General features: G+C 41.3%; 1 protein-coding gene across 1 annotated transcript in view; it reads left to right on the top strand.

The window, feature by feature from the left end:
* The window catches only part of EIF2B3 (eukaryotic translation initiation factor 2B subunit gamma), a 95,259-nt gene that overhangs the window by 11,110 nt on the left and 63,787 nt on the right, over nt 1-20,362 (top strand). Inside the window, exons 4-5 of the mRNA XM_084527973.1 lie at nt 8,172-8,331; nt 12,946-13,057. Of these exons, the coding sequence (XP_084384099.1) occupies nt 8,172-8,331; nt 12,946-13,057 (272 nt within the window). The remainder of the gene's footprint in view (nt 1-8,171; nt 8,332-12,945; nt 13,058-20,362) is intronic.

Genomic DNA, 20,362 nt, shown 5'->3' with positions numbered 1-20,362 from the left:
GTCACAGTCAGAGGGCTTTTTCCTGTGTCTGTTTTTGCAGCCTGGTACAGTAGTGTAATCTTGGTAACAGGAGCAGTACCTCCTTCCCCAGAGGCTGTCGCTTTGGCAGAAAAAAAAATGCTCAGCACTGTTTATGTTGTTGAAAGCCATGGTGAAGATCGGTGGACTTGTAGGATGCCTAGAACTTGATTCTGCATTTTTGTCATGTTATGTTAACTGGGAAACCCATGTAAGTTAAGTAGGTTTTCTTTTTTTTTTTTTTTTTTTATTTTTCTATTTCTGAAAAGGGAATAACAATCATGTATTCAGAGTTTCTTGAAGCAAGTTTAGGCATTCTTCTGTAATAGAACTTCTGTTAGCTCCTTTGGGAAGGTGGTTAAAATTCTGGATGCTAAAAGTGGAGATTTTCAAGTTTTCATAATGTGTTTCTCACACCAGGTGCTGCAGACCCATAATTGCAGAGGTGCTAGAGGAGAAAATGGTATTGGATAGGAGGTTATATAGAAATCTAGGATTCAAAGCATAGCATTTTTACGTAATATTCTGTGACTAGTTTTTATGGGAAAAAAAGCGTTTCAACAAAGCTAAAAAGGTTTCACTGCATGTGGACATTCAGCTCCTTGCAGGCTGGAAGGAGTGACAGTGCCACTGAGCTGGGTTTCAAAGGGGCTGGTTCTGCTGAGCCTGTCTTTTGCAAAGCAGATTAGCATTTGGGTTTTCTCTTAGAGCAGACTTGATGCTGAGTGTTGTGTACTGAGTTGGCTGGGCTGTGGAAAGAGCGTTTCGCACCATTTTTAAGCTCATGCTGATACTAGCCATGGGATGGCAGAATGATTCCTGAGGACGTGTGCTGTATGTGTCTTGGTTTTCATTTGTAATCTGGTTTTGAGACTGCAAGGATCTGTTCTGATCCCCTAGTCTATAAAGGACTTTGCACACCATAAGTAGGGCTGTTAGCCCCAAAAAGTATGGATGACTTGGTGTGTTTCTGAAAGATAGCAAGCCTTCATTCACACCTTCTTGTTGCTGAAGAGTCTATTACACTCCTTGGTGACTTATTCCAGATGGCATTTATTGTCACCTTGCTTTTAGTTCCAAGCTGGACATTGCTTTTGAGCCCTTAAACCAGTCGTGCCTGCTTTTTGTTGTGCTGCCGGGATCTTCTGCTGCTTAGGTAACTGCGGGCTGTGGGCAAGGGCTGTCTTTCTCCTCAATAAGTTGAGCCAGTTGAGCTCCATTAGGACTACTTTTTATTATTATTGTTTGGATGACTACAGCACCTGACTGCCTAAGGCTCTGCTTGCATTAAGTGTTAAGCCTGGGCTTGAGCTCTGGGCTTTGGCAGCAAGCCTGCTGCGCCGCTGCTGTGGAGCTTGGAGCCCGGCTGCGGCGTTCTCCTTGCTGTTCGTGGGAGGCAGAGTCCAAGAGCAGCCGTGCAGCGGGTCTGACAGTGCTGCCGTCCAGGTAGTGCTGGAAACCTTCCTTCCAGGAACAGGAGTGACGAGGAGAACACCATCAGTTTTGGAAGTTCTGCCTGTGAAGAAGGGATCTGTTGGTGCAGCATATTGAGGAGAGAATCCAGCTTGCCAGGCTCACCCTTCATGAACTGGAAGGCCTGAGTTATGGGATGCTTCCCTGAGCTTTTTAGCACACATGGTTCTCATGAGTGGCAGAGCACATACTCTGGATGCCTTGCTTTTGGTGGCAGAAAGCAGTTTCTTCTGTGGCATGCTTAGAATTTGGACATAAACACAGGAGATGATGGTTGGCTTCAGACAAATGAGGGATTATAAAGAGGAGTTTGTGTGCCAGTGTCTGAAATCTGGTGTCCCAGCATACTGATTGCCTGGCGGCTGTCAATTTTCTGTAGGTGTAGCAGTAGCAGGCTTCTCACAAGAGATCTTAATGCCAAATGCTCTGGTAGCTTGCAGGTGAATGCAGAACACGTCTTGGGTAAGAGGTTAGCCTGGCAGAGCATAAACCTACCTCTCCTGGAAAACACAAGTAGGTGATAGAGCTGGCACCCTCCGTTGTTCTAAGGCAGAAGATTTGGGAAATGAACAGGGATGAAAGAGGCAGGCTGTTAAAAAGCAGGTGAACAAACCCTGCTTTGTGTGACAGAAAAAGGGCGACTGGTGGAAAGGACAGTGTGGTTGCAGGTGGGAGCTGGAAAAATGATTTTGGGAGTTCTGTGTGAGTAGCAAAAAATTGTAACAGTTGGAACCAGAAGGGAAGATGGATTGCAAAGCTTGTGTCTAGAACAGAAGGTTTACTGTTCCCTAAGTGTCCCTACTTTGAAAACTTTCTTAATTAGAGATGAACACAAGTTCATGAGCTTAACTTGTGCTTTTAGTTGCTGATAACTGTAAATTACCCTCTTCCACCCCACGTGTCAGTTTCAGCAATAGGTAAGGAGACTTCCTCCTGGGAGGAGACAGGATGCCTTCAGGGCTTGAATATCTTTCCTGTTCCTAGCTTATATATATGTAAATTAAAAAAATATTGATTTTGGATGGCAGCTCTTGAGATAGAGAGATAACGTAAAATGGTGTTTTTGTTGTAGGATCCCATCAGATACAGCGCGCTGGATGAGCCATGTGATAGGACTGGGGTGAAGGCTCCTCCCCAGCTCCTGGCATCTTTCTTCCAGCTTTCCTTGGGAAGATAAACAGTGATGCTGACAGGTTGTGTGTGTGAAGGCATTCACATTGCCTTTAGGTATCCTCACCTGATGAATTTGGGGCCATCCAAGAAATGAGAAGAGACTCCCTTGGCTCCTGCATTAGACTTATCTGTTGGTTTTTTGGTTGGTTGGTTTATGTTGTGTGTTGTTTTTTGGTTTTGATTTTTTTTTTTTGGTGTGTGTGTGTTTTAAGTCTCTTCCACTTTACTACTTTCTTTAAAAAAATAATAAAAAAATCCTTCCTTCTTTTGCTGCTGGGTTTCAGACTGAAGGACACTGTGCTTCCCCTGCCCTAGATCCTTAGGGTTATGAAGGTGCTAGCCTACAGCAAGCTTGCTGGGTAAACACACAGCAGGTAAATGCTTCGTGTGTGCTAACAAAGCACTAAATCATGCTTTTCTTCTGAATCTTGCTATCAAGGACATTACAAAAGCAGAGTGGGAATTCCCAGCCAAAGGCGGTCATCTGAGTTGGTGGTTAACAAGATCCTCCAGACATCAAAAAAAAAAAAAAAAGAACAACAACAAAAAAAAGAGGTTCCCTGCTCCAGTTACATCAACAGCCATAGAGCTTCAAAGAGGTCACAGGTGTGGAAATTGGAGGACTCTTCATGGAAGCTGAGATAAAAAGGGGTTCTCTAAAGGCTTGGATGTAAGTTTTTTCTGATCTGAAGGGTGGTGAGTAATGCGATTGCTGGGAGGTACCTCTGGCTTGGCCTGGAGCACGCGAGCAAGCAGGCAGAATGTTTGCCCACAGCCAAACTGTTCTTCCCTTTTCCACTCTTTAGAATAATAAAAGTATTACGCACAAACCCCGCTGTTAATGCAACATATGGGTGAAGTTCCAGGCTATTGTGTTTAAAACTCTCAGTCCTAATTCCAGCAGTAATTATAACTTGTTCCTCTCCCCCTTGTATGGTGAGCGCCACAGGAAGTGATGCAAAGTTCCCTGTTTGTGCATGTGTTAACGTCGGCTGAGCGGAGGGACAAAGTCTATCTGATCTCTTGATTTTTCTCCTTTTCCTGTCAAAGCCTCAGCTGTAATGCTGCGCCATTGGAAACTTTGAGCATTTCACCTCAATGTTGTACCTGTCTTGGGGTCTGTTAGAAGCTGGTTCTGCTCGTGGATACGTTGCCTCTCTTCTGTTTATAATGCAATCTGACATTTGTTTTCCTCTAACTCTTGAGGCTGATTTTGTTCAAATTAGAGATTTCCTTGCAACACATGTTTTCTCATTTTTCTAGTCTGCAGTTTTTGAGGCCCTCAGCAGTTTAGGCTACAAGGTCCTGCCCTTGTCTATACTTGACAGAAAAGGCATAGTGAATACCATTTAAAAAGTCAGCGTTTGCTGCCAGCTATCTGTGGTAACCTTGATATCTCCTGTTTGAACAGAAGGGATCTAGCAGTCGTTGCTGAATATAAAAGAGTTTTTAGCGTTGCCTTTGTACGCAGGGTGTGAGAAAGTCCAAGGCTTTTTATTTATGCTGGTATATTACACCATATAATTGCCTCCATCTTTTGATCTATGGTATGAATTAGTTCCATTGAAAACATGTTTTCTATTTTTAAATCGGCTGTCTTGAACTGAGCTCTTGAAACATTCTGCTTTTTGGTTTTGTTTTTGTTTTTAGATGTTCCATATTGTGCTGGGCTTAGCGTAATTGTTGACATGTTGGGTTTGAGTTCTTTCTCTCTGCAGCTTTTCTGTTTTATATACGAGTCCCTTGATGTTTTCTGTTAGCGTTGCATGTAGCCAGGCTGAGCATGCAAGTTATCTCACCTCGCAGCTCTGGAGCACGTGTCTGATGGTGCAGCGCTGTTACCCAGAGAGGCAGAGCTGAGACCTGGAGCTTGGAGCGATTCCGTACTTGGCCGAGCAGTGGGTGTTCAGCAGAGGCTCAGCTGGAAGCCCAGGGCTCCCACGGCGGTCAGCAGGGGCGGTGAAACGCCTCCGCAGAGCTCACAGCGTGGGTGGGATGAACTCACCTCCGCAGTAGCTCCTTTCTCTCCGTCGATGAGAAGCTGAGTCTGAATTCCAAACTGAATGCGTAAATCCCAAATCTGAGGTTCAGTGGGGCTACTGAGGCCAGGGTGACTTCCCAGGACAGTGGCACATTCTCCTCCTATTTCCTGTGGCTGTTGTGATGCCCACAAAAAGCGTGATGCCAGCGTGCTGGAGCTGCTATCCCTAGACCTGAGCAGTATTGCAGCGTTTCCTTGCGTTCCCCATCCCACAGATTCCTTGCTGTTCCCTCCTATTGCACTTGCCTGGTATTTCCACGTGCTCTGCATGGCAGCTACTGCAGATAGAGCCCTGCTCTGTGACGAGGGCTCCTCTCTGCCATGGAAGCAGCAAACAAAATAGCACACATGGACCTCAACGGAGCTGGAAAATGACAGAAATTTCAAGCATTTGTTTCGTGCCCTATCCGTTAGATGGTCCTCCTTGATTTAGGACCCCCGCCTTGCCCTCCCCGCAGCTGGAAGGAGCGCTGAGCGTGCTGTTTGTAAGGACGTGTGCGTGCGTTTTGCTTCCTTTGCAGTGGTTCTGCTCGGGGTGTGGACTCGCTGGGTTTTTTAATCACTTCATGTTGATTCTTATCGTGTGTTTGTATAATAGTTTGGGGTTGATGTAATCATTGTTACATGTATTTCATTAAGAGGTGTGCGTGTGTGTGTGTGTACTTAGGTGTTTGCATAATTCATGAAGTCAAGTATGTTCACATATCCCTTGTTAGCACAGGAGTGCACGCAGTGAGTGCCTACCTCTTTGTATCGGTGGCTCCTTGGGAAGGTGCCCTGTATTTATATGGTATGTATAGAAGTATATACTTTAAAAAACCCACAAGTCCTACCATTTATTTTCTTTCTTCTACACCCACCCTAAAAAAGTAAAGAAAAACACACACTCCTGCGTGGGTTCTAGGATGGTTTATTTTTTCATTCAGCCATTAGTTTATTCGTTCAGGAGTTGTACACTGGAAAAAAAAGTGCATCCATTAGACAGTGAGGGCTTTATTTATGAGGGTGGTGGTGTTTCAAAGGGGAGGCTGTCAAGTCCCAAAAGAGCCTTTCATGGTGTATTCTCAGCGTGCTTCTGAGGCCACTGCTCTGCTCATCAGGAGGAGAGGCAGAAATGTGGGCTTTACAGAGCAACTGTGTGTTTCACTGGTCCCTGCGCTCACTGACGTTTATTTACATATTGGGAGAGTAAATGGGTAGAACAGATGGCAACCAGACATTTGGTGGTTCTGTTCCCGTATGCTCCTCAGGGGTCTTGCATTCAGTTTTTGCAAAAAGCTTGTCCTATAGCGAGGAGAAAAAAACCAGGAGCCTGTTCACGGCTATGAAAGGCTGGTTGGGATTTTGCTGTAGTGACAGATTCAAGCATTTAGCAACACGTGAAATAATTACCAGGTTTATTTTACAAGTCCAGCTAATAGCTCTTTAAGATAAGGCCATCGGTGTGTCTGTCTCTTTTGTTGTTGTTGCTGTTTTCACCATTAGAGTGAATGCATTTAGATGCCAAGTCAGAGATCTATTCCTTCTACAAACTGGGTTTGCAAAGTACAGCTCTCTTTATGTGGGTCCTGGATACATCTTGGCTTTTTCTGCAAGTACTTTAACTCATTGGTGCTCGTATAAAAATGGAATTCCTGAAGAATTTGCAGGCTTTTCCAGGGTATTTAATATGTATTTCTTCACTCTGTACAGTTTTGAAATGGAAGACTTACTTCCATACCAAGTTGATTTTTTTCTTCCTTTCTTTGTACACGCTGGAATGTCGGTGCAGATCTGTTCCAGAGTGCGAGGCTGCTTGCGTTAGTGGTTTGTTGTTTTTTTTCCCAACGTGCACATGTTGTTTGGTTTAGAGAAGTGTTAATTAAAGCACTTCTCCTGGGCAAAACCGTAATATAAAATACACACTCTGAAAATATGTTAAAAGGGGAGATGCAACGTAGGTTTTGGACGTGTAAAATATCTTAACCTGCACGTTGTTCCCTCCAGTAAATAAACCAGGTGTTTCTCTGTAAAGTGGGGAGAAATCAGATGAGGACTGAAGAGCTTGACCTTTTGTGCAGCGTGCCAGGTCAACAGTGCTAATAGTTGGTGACATGGTGAATTCCACTGACTTATTGGTAAACACGTGAAAGGGCCTAGCATTTGTAGCTGACCCTGACAAATACAGTAAATACCAGGCCTTGGTTATTTTTACCTGCATTGTGGAATCTCCTGATATTTGATTAAAATCTGTAAAGCGAACCTTTTTTTGTAATAAGAGGTCAATGCTGAGCTATTGCTTTTTGAACCAAGACACTTTCAAAGTAAAAGTAGAATTCTTGATCCTCCATGAGAAAAGCAACTCAGATTCTACCAAGTCTTATTCTAACGCCCTTCTTATTAAATAATGTCTTAAAAAAAAAAAAAAAAGACAGAACTAGGAAGCCATGTTCCTCTTTGCAAGGAGGTTTACCATAGGAAATGGTAGCACAGGATGTGGAAATGTTCAATGTCAAGAAAGAAACAGTCTTCTTGAGACATATCTAGAAGGCTGATTATTAACAAAAATACAGCTGAAACTTGCTAGTTATTTGTAGGCCACACAGCTGAGATATTATGTTAGGATTAATTCAAATGAAGCTAATTACCAAACTAGTAGATTCTTGGCAGTACACTGTACAACCCACAGGAAATGCAGAAAATTGTTTCAAAGTGAGCATTTTTAGCCAGACTGTATTGGAAGTGTGCGTGGTTAATGAAGCTGATGTGTCTCACTCACTATGTGACCACATTTCTGTGATACGTGCAGCAGTTCCCTTATTTACTTTGTAAGGCACTTTGGAATCCTGTGAGATCAAATTTAAATAAAAGCCTGTTATTAAATAGAACCTAACTTCCTTTTTTTTTTTTTTTTTTTTTTTTTTAATATGGGGTATTGCTGGTTTTAGGAAATGTATTTCTAAACTTAGCCCACCATCGTTGCGCAATTACTGAGTAAATCACATCCTAGATACTTTGATTTTTTTCCCCTGATAAAATAACATAGTTTAAATATCTTTTCCAGTGATTTGTAGTCAGATGCTAAGTCAGCTAAAAAGACTTCTTCAGAAGGATTTCTTTTCTACTTCATCATATAACTGAAAGTAGCTATCGTAAATACTGCAGAATTTCATGGCAGTCTTGAAAGCCATGGCTTCTGTGTCCCAGTTCCTTCCATTAGGAGCAGATGATGGCAATTTAGATGATCACATATTCTTTATGACCCAGAGCTAAATAAGCATTAATCAAATAACTAATTCAGTAACAGCAGGACTCGAGCAATGTGAACTGGTAAAAGCCAGTAACTATTTCTGGCAGAGTATGGCAGACCCCAAGTTTTTTTTAAAAAAATAAAAAAGTTATGGGTATATTTATTGCTAAGTCATCAAATGTTAATCCGTATGTGGTCATTTGTATTTCTGAAGGGTTTATTTTTTTTCTTTGACAGACTGATGTGCTAGTATTGAGCTGCGATCTGATCACAGATGTCGATTTATATAAAGTTGTGGATCTCTTCCGGACACATGATGCTACTCTGTCCATGTTGATGAAGAAAACTCATGAGCCTGCAGAAGTGGTACCAGGACAGAAAGGGAAAAAAAAGCCAGGTATGTAGATGGGAATATTTATTTATTTATAAACATTAGTGAAACCACCATCATGTGAAATGTGTGTGTGTGTATATATATATATATATATATATGTATATATATATCATATATGTATAATTATCAGTCAGAAAGTGAAAGAAACAAAAAGGTACAGATGCTCTGTTTTTCCTCACATTCCCTGGTGGGGGTGTGACTTGCTTTTTTCCAGCTCAGAATTAAGTATTAGACTCGTGTAATCGTGCAGGCTCCGATCCAAAGCTCACAAGAGTTAAGGGAAAAGCTCCAGGTGACTGCAGTGAGTTTTGGATCAATCCCTAAATTTTTGTTATATATGAACATTAAAACTGCCAGTTTTTTTTCAAGGGCACTCAGCATCAGTCAGATTGTAGCTGGGAATTTCACAATTGGCTGTCGGACCTGATTTAGATGGATAACAAATACTTCTAGAAATTCTTCCCTCTTGTGCTATGTACCGAATCAGCCTTCTGAGATCACATCCAGAAGCCTTTCAGTAGGCAAAACTCCCACTGATTTCAAGGATTTGGTTAGATGCTTATCTTGTCCTCCTTACTATAATATCTTAGTGCTTTGTGATCTTTAATGCATCTATTCTCACAACACTGCTGTAAGGCAGGGCAGAGCTATTATCCCCATTTTACTCCTTTGCTAAGTACTAAATGCCATGCAGTTGCTCCCATACCATGCCTCTCATTTTATTTTAATGGTATCTGTTAAATTGCTGAAGCTTGATTATTGCCAGCTTAGTGGGTCCTGGTCTCTGATTAAAGCTCAGAGGCATTACAGCAATACGAATAAGAAAGCATAGCTTCAAACTGTTTGAGAGGAGTGAAACTCAAGCCAACAGTTGGACTACGTGTGTGTCTGAAAGTGGAGGAAATGTGTTTTTAAAAGAAAGCTGCTTAGACAAAGATTTTCTGGAGCAAAGAATAAGGATAACAGAACCAAAAGCATTTTGCACTTAGACTTTTGTACAGCTGTAAACCTCCCTCTTCTTGAAAAGGCAATCCAAGCGATAATGGCACATACATGTAAAGCATTTTCAAGAGCGTTACTATAGCCACGAAGATGAGCATTCAGAAGTTAGAGATGGATGGATCTATGTTTAAACATCATAGCATAGAACATAAGCTCTGAACACATGTGGTGGGGACGATTAGGTACATGAGGACAAACAAGACTTTGAAGACTTAACAAGTGTGTAAACACACCAGGTTGTGCATGCATTCTTAATTTGCTTGTGAGCAAAACCTTTCTCTGTGGCCCAGTGTTCTTTCACAAGCAGCGAAAGAACCCTGTTCCCACCAGTTTTCAGAACTCCTTTCTCCCCTCCCAGCCCAACTTGTAGAGTCCTCAATTTTATGCTTTTCTTGAGAGTTATGCACCGTTGAGAGCTCTTACTTTTATACTTTTAAATATTTTTTTAAAAAAAGTTGCCAAACCACAACAGATCAAGCTCTTCTTCCGGGATCAGTTGTGACAGTATGGCTGTGGACATCATGGCTGGTGTGTCTTGCTTGTACCTCTTGATGATACAGAAGACCTTAGATGTCACCTGCTGTTTGATCAGTTCTAGGACCTGAGCCATCAAAACAACCTTTCCTTAAGAATAAAACCTGCCAAACGTTTTGCAGCAAAAATAGAAGTCTTGAACAATTATGTGAAGCTGCAGTTTTTCAAAGACTTATAGTGGAGTGAGATAGTAAAAAGTACGCTCTTGAGACACAACTCAGCAGCCCTTACTGAATGCCTTGTTTCTTCTCCAAAGAACTGGAACACCAGAGCTTTTCAAGGGAGGGGCCACCCAACTGTTTAAGCTCAGGCTAGCCACTTTTTCTTCTTTAGCCTTAGAAGCAGCTGAGCTGTTTTCTCTGAAGTTTTCCCAGTGTTGCTCTTAAGGCAGGCACCTAGCGTTAGAAATTTTCTACCAGTTAAAATTTGAGAAAGCTTGCAAGCGACTGAAGACAAGACGTTAACAAGGAGTGTGTCAGGCAGCTTTTCGTAGTGGGTGGCTCTGTTGGCTCCTTCTCTAATTCATGGCACGTATGTGGCTCTGTACACACTTGCACTGTACTGTTGGAAGCGTTATTACTAGGACATGGATCCCGAGTCCTGACCAGCCACTAAATATATCTGGAGCTTTATTTATTGTCTGTCTTTTCTTACAAATTCATTAATTTTTGAGAAGGAACAGCAAGACTTACCTCCCATGGCTCATAGTGTCTGATGCAAAGTCATTTCTTTTATAATATCGTTAAGCATTCAAGAACTGTGATACAAGGAACAGTTTTTTAATTAGCATGAATTGCTGTATTAATCAGCATTGATTCATACTGATGATTCTCTGAAATGCTTGACATAATTCAGTTGCAAGTTACAGGGTGAAGTCCATTGGCTTCTGTACTTAGAGGATCAACTGTTGGTGATAATCATCTCATTGGCTTTTCAAATTGATTAAGAAGAGGCATGGCAATAAAAAAAAATAGAGTAGAGAGCTGGTGAATGGTACTAACCCAGATAAAGAAAGCGTGTCAGGAATTCAGGCACCCGGAGTGGAGCCATGTGCTTAAAGGTGATGTGCAAGGGATTGGGGTGAAAAAGTGTCTGTCTGAACCCTTCTGTGTATAAAGAAAAGCCGAAAAGATGGGGATGGTGACTCTTCTGCTTGTTTTTCTTGTCTTGAAAGCAGCAGGCATGTCATCACTGGTATTCCCTGTGTTTGCCAGAAGACCTCTTGGTGGTCTTGCAGGCTGCATCGTGTGAATTCTCTCCCCTTAATTGAGAGGGTGGGGATACTGAATCTTTAACAAAGGTGTCTTTTTCCCAAGTGTCAATTAATTATGCTTGATTAAAGAGCATTTTAGAAAATCTGACTGGAAATTATTTCTTTTCCCTACTGAATTGCTCAACTCCCATTCTCTTGCGATGTGGTTTCTTTAGGTCATCAAAGCTCTCGGAACTGATGGGATGTAATTTCTGGGGTAATTAATAAATTACAATAGCTGTGTCAAGTCCTTATTTACATGTATCTGTTATGAGGAGGCAAAATGCATCCCATATTCTATTTTCATATGCTAAACCATTTTTTTAGTTAATATCACTGCAGGTTTAACACTTCTCTCATACTTTCCTCACAGAGGAAATTGATTTTATTCATTGATTTTAATTTATTCATTGATTTTAATCATAACTTTTTTTTTTTTTAATTATGAAAGTAAAGCTGCTAGTTGCCTATGTAGAAATGCAGGGGAAAACTTCCCTTCATCTGGCATCTGCTCCAAACCAACTGGTACTTTCTAGCAAAGTGAGCTTTATCCTGATGGTACTTGATTTGTCAGCCTTACATGTCCAGGCCTATTTTTGTATTTCTTTGCTGTATGATTAATTTCTGAGAAGAGGGTTTGCCTGATCACTTGGATCAAAGGCTGCCAGTAGGAGAGCTTTGAACAGCTGTGTAGATTTGACTTTATTTTGATAGTGGCTATTACTATGGTAACTCTGAAGGAATAAATATGAAGAAAATAAGGTACAGGGCTGAACTGGGGAAAATGGGGTTAAAAATGCAGTTTGGCTGTGAAAAGATCTTAAAGAATTAACTACTTGTTGAATGTGCTGTTACTTCTGTGTGGTTAAAGGCTTAGAATCTAGGAGATTTAAATCTGCAAATTTGGCCCCAAATAGTAGTATTTAGTGGGAGGAAAAGTTTGTGTTTTTTTGTTAAAACTATAGCATGGCATTCTTGTACAGCCTGTGTTCATGTAAAAAGCCATTTATGGATGCCACCGGAGTTGTGTTACATACTAAGTGCGAGTCAGCTGCCACCACTGTATTCAGAAGGTGTAAAAACCTGTTCACAAATAAATGATTTATATTTCAGTAGACCAAAGTCACTGTTGATGTGCTGTCACTGATTGCAGCAGATGGGAGTTGCCATAATAATATATGGGACTGTTAAGTATTCACTTGCTTGGCAGTTTTATGAACAGATACTTGAAAAAAGTTAACCCACCCAGAAGCATCAGTGGCAGAAGTCTCAGAATCTATACCTTTATGTTTGTGTGTGATCTAATATTTCTGTTGCTCTCTGTATTTGTCTGAAATGGGAGATCAGCTGCAAAGTAGTTATGTCTTAACTCTCTTAACTCTCCAGACCGCCTGATTCTAATGTGGAGTGATTTATGATGAGGAAGAAGCAGCTGGATTTTGGAGAGCTCTCTGCTTGCAGTTGAGGGGGAGAGAGAGAGAGAAGGAAAGCACTCTTAGCATGGCTCACGATGGAGTGTTACATGCTGGGACCTGTAGTTGGCACCTTCATAAAAAGGATGCAAAAAGCTGCAGGGACAGTGTTTCAAATACATGTGTATCAGTTACCCTGACTGAAAAGCAGTCCATAAATATTATGTAAAAAAAGTATTTAAAAAAATAAGTAAATATTGTGGATTTTTTTTAGCTTTATTGAAAATTCATTGATTTACAGGGTCAGTGTGAAACCTAGTATTTTATATTTCAGGGCTTGGTGGTGGTCCCATTTGTCTTCCCAGCATACGTTAAGACAGGGTTATATAATTTTATTTTTTTTATTTTTAACTTCAGTGGAGCAGCGTGACTTCATTGGAGTGGATGATACAGGAAAAAGATTGCTCTTCATGGCTAATGAAGCTGACCTGGATGAAGAACTTGTCATTAAAAGATCCATCCTTCAGAAGTAAGCTTAATATAGAAACTGCACTTGGAATGGGGGGGAAATAATGGTGGAGTAGGAGTGATGGTTAAAGACAGGAAAGAGAATGAATGGGTGGAAAGGTAACTCTCCATGAAATGAAGCCAGTGTCAGTATAGTTCAGATACAACTTAGATTCAGATATTCGGAAGTGGTAGGCCTAGGTCCGTGAATGAAACTCCAGTCATACTGTATCTGAGAAAAGCTCTTAGGATTTCACACACTCTTTGTGCATATAAGGCACAAAACCCTAGCTGTGTTTCCTGGACGAAAGAAATTAATTAGAAAAACTTTATTATATCCACCGTTAAATTGCACTGAGGATTTGGATGAATATATTAAATATGCCAGATGTAGCTGAGCTTTCTGTGCAGCATAATCCATCTGCTTTAGTAGAAGAATGAAGGATGGTTTGTTGTTCTGTATGCTCTTCTGTAAAGTGACTTCAGTTTTCTAAGATGCGTATTGTCTGACATCTTCTGTGGAAGCTCTGCTGGCTCCTTCAGAGAGCAGCCTTTGTAGTCTGTCCCAGGCTGACAGTCAGGCTGTCACCTCTGTGAGGTTAGACACCTGCGGGGCAGCCATCTGAGAGCTGGGAAATTCGTCCATGTGGACCCTGTAAGTCAAGGATGAGGACATCTGGGGTCTGCTCCCAGATAATCCCTCTGTGAAAATGCCTCTGCTGTAGGCCACATGAAATATCTGAGCTTTAACAATCCTCTGCTAGTTGTAATCTTTCCTCGAACATCCTGCTACCAGATGCGAGGGAGGTGCTGTATGCCTGCGGAAAGATGACTCGTCCTCTGCCAAAGTTGAAGGATTACCCTAAATGATGGTGGCCAAAAGCGAGCCATATTAACTGCTGTGATGGAAAGAGCCTGTCCCAGGGTGTCGCCACTGTCTCTCCTTTCTTTTTTTCTTTTTTTTTTACTTGGTTATGGCACGGACGGAGCTGCAGGCGTGCGTTCTGTCCGTATGCAGCACTTACCAGCATAATATGGGAAGTAGAGCACTGGTTGCATTCTGTGGTTTTGAGCGAACAAAGGCTAATATGTCTATTTTGAGCTAAGGAGGAATATTTTATCTACTGTTAGTGATGGGCTTGTCTTTATGGCTTGCGCTAGCGGGGAGCTATGATATAACAACTTCAAAATTGCTGTAACATATGTGAGCTTATTTGACCTCCGATTTTACAGGTTCATCTAACCAGAGGTTTCTCATTCCTGTTACCCTATAGCTAAATTAATCAGGCTTTATCCTCCCGGCCAAACTTTGCCTTCAGGAACACCTGTTCAGTTACATTGTCTTCAGCAGACCTTCCTGAATGTAACTGTTTGGGAACTGGTAAATGTAGTGTTGGTAATACACAGACGGGGCAAAATCTGTGTGTGTCTATCCTAGCTTTGAGAGCTGTGCATACGTAAATAGAAAGTGTTAATTACCATCCAAGTAAAGCCTACAGCTGACAGTCTAGGAGCAGAAAGAGAGAAGATCTGGTAAGTTTATTTATTTAAAAAAAAAGACATTTTACAGTGTATGACTACACTTGAAACATTTTCAGGTGGAGCATACAAGTAGCCAAGACTGATTTTATTTTGAGATTCAAAGGATAACACCTCAAACAGCCTGGCAGTTTGAAGTATCAGGCTGAGGATTTGGGCCAGTATCTGCTTGGGTGAGGCTCTGGTGTTGCTGTTCTCCGAAGCTGCCTGCTGCGGACGCTGGTGCGTGCTGTTTTACAGCTGCCATCTTGGAGAAGCTGTGAGGGAAGAAACAAACTATATGGAAATTGTCAAATATTTTCATATGAGGCAATTCCAGGGTAGCAACAACTGTGGGAGCTCTAGGAAGACAAAGTGTTGGCAGCTGATGAAGTTCTAACCACTGCGTTGTCTAGACCTGCTCAAGCCCCGACTTTCTCATGTGAGAAACAAAAGCAATGCCTAAAACTATCTTTGAAGTCTTTTTTTATACATCATAGTAAAGCGAGAAAAAAAGGAGCAAGCCCAATCTCGTTTTTCTTCGTGGATCACTTGAAGTGACTGACTTTCAGCTACCATGTTGGCTGTTTCTTGATCTCTGGACTTTGTTTTAATGAAATAGCAGGCGTTGTGGCAAGATGGGAGAATTTCCAGTACACTCATTTGTTCCTCTGCAAAATACAATAGACATCTTGAGGGTGTTGCTTTTGTTTGTTTTGCTTTTAATGGGCCCTTTGAAGGGTTATGGTGGTCTTGTTACATGAACTCTAGAACTCTTTCAGTGCTTGGTTTGCTTTTCAGATCCTTTTCATTTTCTTTTTTTTCCCCCAACCCCTCCTGCTTTTAAGGAGGGGGTGGAAATGGGGACAGGGAGGGAGTGGTGGAGAGAATGTGAAGAGGGAAGATGAGCTTTTCACTAGAGCTAAGAATCTTGTTACTGGTAAAAATCTAGATCCCCTATAGAAATGGTTCAAAGAACCTTTGGCTTCCCCTTCTCTCAGGAGGGAAGTTCTGTTGACAAAACACGCAAAGCTGTAGAATGCAAATTTAACTCCTTGAAGAAAAACCTTTTTCCTGACCTTTGCCTTTTTCCTATCATTGGATTTCACACTCTTCGCTTTCCTGCCATAAAGGAGCAGCTGGCGGGGAGGGACAGGGGAAAATACACATTCTCCTGAGTACCTATTGAGCATTAAATGTTTGTTTGCTCTTGACTCAAGTATTTTTGTAATAATGAAAAGTGTTACAGAAAGAAACATTTTAATAGGATTTCTACGTTCATGGTGTACGCAGCTCTTTTTCTCAGCTTGGTTGAAATTTATTTTCAGGACTTGTTGCTTTGATTTGTTTGTGGGTGGCTTTGTTGGTTTTTTATTTGTTTGTTTGTTTGTTTTTGTGAGTTGTGGATAGCTGCATTGTTTCTGAGAAATACCTCTCCTTGATACACCACAACAAGGATTCTTGATTTTTCTTCTTTGATTACCAGAGCAAATCTCTCAAAAGCTATTTTTTTTTTTTCCTTTCTGTGCTGTTAATCACGCTGATGACAAGTCACACAGGTAGCACGCTCCCTGGAGTAAACCAGTGCAAAACAGGATCGGATATATCCATTCGGTTATATTTTGGTGCCCATCAGGATGGGCTGGGAAACAAATTTATTGGTAGGGCCTAGAGAGACTAATGCTGCTGGGGAAAAGCTTTTCAAGGAAATGGTTCCCTGTTTGGGTAATGAGAGCTTATAAAAAGCCATGAACAGCCTGTGCATGTCATTCACTCTGGCAAATAGCTGCAAGATGAGATACTAGAACGAAAGAAATACAGTTTGGGGAAGTTTCAGAGCCAGTTTAGGGCTCTTTGAAGAGGAAAAAAAATAAATCTGTGCTCATCCCTGGAGCCTGGTTTTGCCAGTGACATCTCTCTGACTTAGGGCTTGGCAGCATGAAGGAGTGAGGAAATGATGAGAATTCCATAGCTGCCTTTTTTGTTTTCAGAGAGAGATGGGGCAAAGGTATTTGTTTTCAAAGCACAATTACAATGGACGGGGAACTTTTTGCTCCACCTCAGATATTTATGGTCATGCAAAGTGAGACAGTAAAAGACACCTGTTGGAGCAGGTCTAAATTTGGAGCATTTCCTTTCAAGATATTGTGGGCTGTGTAAGGGTGAGTTCAGCCTTCGTGGGTGTTCCATCTGCACAGACGCAGGTGCAGGGCTTCTCCCAGAGAATATGTTAATAAATCACCATGACAATTCCAGCTACTTATTACCTCATGTGCTTCAGACAGAAAGGAATACCTCATCTATAAATATATGCAGGACTAACATTAGGAACCTTGCAGAAACAATGCAGATCTGTTTTTAAGATATTTTAATAAAAAGAGGGGGAGAGAGGGTAAGACGGGGGAGTCTTTTCTTCCCTTTCCCCTTGCATCATGAGAATAAAAATGACTGGTGTAGTGTAATTTTCAAAGTCCACATTGCCAAGTGGGTAGGTAATGGGAGTTCAGAAATAGCTTTGATACACTTGATTTCCTTTCTATCGCCTTGGGATATTGCCTTTTTTTCTGCTGATAATTTGTTTTAAATAAGTGGATCGTATATAAACACTGCAGCTTCCTTAGCTTTGCTGTTCTCTGCCACTGCTCTCCCTGGGAAATTGGCATCTCTGAAATACTCCACTACTCCTGTGGTGGCTTGTTTGTTTTGTCTTTTAAAACAGAATTCCTATGAGGAGGGATGGGAGCGACACACATAGAGGCAGATGCTCCACTGGGTAAAGCAACCTGAACTAGATCATGGCCAAGATGCCCTCTTTTAGGGTTACCCCCTCCACCTTTCCCCAACTGGATGTATGGCTGAGTACTTCATCAGTCACATGTATCTAAATAAGTTGGATTACTTCTCATAGATAAACAGCAAGACTTTGATAACTTGGATTGTTCTTCCTTGTGCTTTAGTGAGTGGTTCCACAAGCAAGACCACTGGCACATCGGAAAGGAGGGATGTGATAACCCGCTCGGTAGGGGAACCCTGAGGAACAGCTCGGGACAGACCAGGGAGCAAAAGCTTTTATTTGGGCTCAGCTGTCTAGAGGATTAATATACATATGTTAGCTTTGTGTTGCTCCCACGTGGGGAATAATGATAGTTTTAGTATTAGCAAACTTTTGTTACTAAGCTTTCTTTGTATTCAAGTGATTTTTTGAGGAATATTGTGGGAAGATGTTGGATGTTTCTTTTCTCTGAAATACGGCTTTTTGAAAATGATGTGTAGAACTTCATAGTTTTGCTGCTGGTCCAGATCTTTTCTTGCTGTTATTTCAGATCTGCTCATTTCATAAATAACAATAAAATTTTCTGACTAACATCCAGAAAATAAGTCAGGTTCATTTTTGGCTCCTCCAACACAAAACCAGGAATTGTATGTGTAGATTTAGGTAATAATCCTCTTGCAGATGCACAAGCCAGAGAAGAATCTGGTTCGCCTTCCCAGAACTGAATTAGTTTCACAGTACTAGGAGGAATTTAAAAAGTTGTAAAAAGTTATTTTAGCCAGTAAAGCAAGCGGATCTGACTCTGAATCAAAACAGGGAAACTAGGTCTATTGAATAAGAGGGTGTGATTTTTATACACTAACTTCTCAGACTATAACCACACTCTAAAAATCTTGGTGTAGCTTTAATCATATTTCTGTACGGAAGAGGATTTTGCTAAATGCTTCAGAAAAGATATTGGCCTATGAGTTTTTGAGGCATGAGTAGGGAATAGATGCTCATAAGATGCCTTTGGAGGTCTTACTTGCCTGTTTAGAAGTTTCTCAGTTCCCTAGGAGTAACTGCTGTAGCCTAAGAAGCATTCGTTTTCTTAGAAAGTTTGCATTTCTGTTATGCATTTAAGCCTTGCTCTGCTTTTTCTGTAAATATGTTGGGGATGAGTGTACCCTTCAACTTCAGAGATGGAGTATTTTTAAATTATTCATTGTTTAGAAGACAGATTTAGCCAAATATAAGGAAGACATTAATTTGGTGCTTTTATATGTTGTGCTTGTACAGCAAACATGAATGCACTATCAAAGCAGTTCACGAGACATTGGACGTTATATTTTAAGGAGCTGCTATTACTTATTGTAATACTGTTGCTTCTACTGGATTTTATTGTGTTTTGCTCCTGCCATAATATTTTATTGATTGAGTGAGAGGTTGGAAAGAATGTACAACGTGTTCATGTCCTGTTTATAAAAGAGAGGTCGTGCCATGTCTTGACAGCTTATACAGGTAAGAGGTCATGAATCTTGGAATCGGGAAATATTAGCAAGGACTTCTATTAAATTTAGCTATAGAAAGATTTATTGACAATTGATTTTATTTTACTGCAAGATCCTTGCCAGCATTACAGTAACCGTAAGACTAAACGCAGAAAGTTTGAGGCTCAGCATTTGGTTTCTAATTGCAACACACATTTACTGACATTGATCGCCATTAGTCACTTGTCTGATGCTGCGGTCTCAGATTGGCATTTAGTCCATGACTTGGTTTTACTTTTTGAAGGTTTCAAAGCAGGAAGAGATGACTGTTGTTTGGATGCTGTAGAGTACGTGTGTAAACGTAATGCTCTGAATGAGTCACCAGGTTGGATAATACTGAAGCTGAATCTCAATGTTAGTCTAAAAGAAGGCTGGCTCTTGAAAAGATGTCAAATGACCCGTTCATTTTTTAAAATGATGTCTCAATATTTTAATACAGCTGCCACCGTGCAATTTTTATTGATGCATTGAGTTCATTTCACAAAGTAGGCAGGAAACTGCGTCACTGGTTGTTTATATGACATTTTTACCCATGTTGATCTAGATGTAACCTGTATGATACGGAAGTTTCTCTGAATGGTCTGGTTAGGGGAGAGGCACAGAATAATCAGTGTTTTGCTCTCAACATATGTTTGCAGCCATTGGGTGTATTTGGAGAGGTATTGTTGAAATCTTAGGGGTTCGCCTTGTGTCCAGCACCCCCAGAACGACCGGTAAGCAACAGAGGGGCACAGACTCCTTATTGTGTGCTTGGGATGGTACAGAGGGAAAAAGCCAAAGGTCAGAGGAGTTATCCCTACTTGTGTGAGTGCTGTCAGGCTCTCCCCTACCACATGTCAGCCATGTGTTCCTCATCAGCGGGATGTGGAACTCCATGACGCAGAGCGGACTGGAATGCGGAGTTAGTTAACACCCGCCGTTGGGGAATTTATCAGCCAATGTGGAATACAGGGGGGAGGAAACAGCCTAGTTTAAAGCAAAGTAAGGGTGAAATGAGGCATGTGACTGTTCCTCTTCAGTTAAAAAGGTCTGATTCTGCTTGGGGCTGAGGTCCTGATTCCTGAGCTCAACCGAAGCTTACTCTTGCGGTTTGCCTACCATTCTCCAGTCCTCTTTTCTTGGGTTTTAATCCCTTAAATTGTCATGCTTAGCAGAAGTTTTCTGCAGTGTTCTGGAGGCAAAACACCCTTGGGAATTTTGTAAGGAACTATTCATCTAGCTCACGCTAAGAAACCCGGACTTTGAAGAGCCTTTTCTTCATCATGGGTGTTGAGATCCCAAACTGCTAACTTGCAAGGATACCTAAAAGCGATGAATACCTAAAAGTGATAGTCTCTCCGTGAACATTAGCTACACTCAGTAGCAACTGACCTGTAGTTGCCTAGTTTTTCTTAATGCTGATCTACTACACTTATCTCTTGGCTACTGTGAACTCTAACCAGGATGATTTATTGTAACGTTTAGCACTGCTAAGGATAGTGTTGAAGTCATAATGGAAAGAGTCAGA

Source organism: Aythya ferina (genome assembly GCF_964211825.1).
Source record: "Aythya ferina genome assembly, chromosome: 8".
Classification (NCBI taxonomy): Eukaryota; Metazoa; Chordata; class Aves; order Anseriformes; family Anatidae; genus Aythya; species Aythya ferina.
Note: the sequence above shows the minus strand (reverse complement) of the source record. Positions and strands in the feature narration are given on the sequence as shown.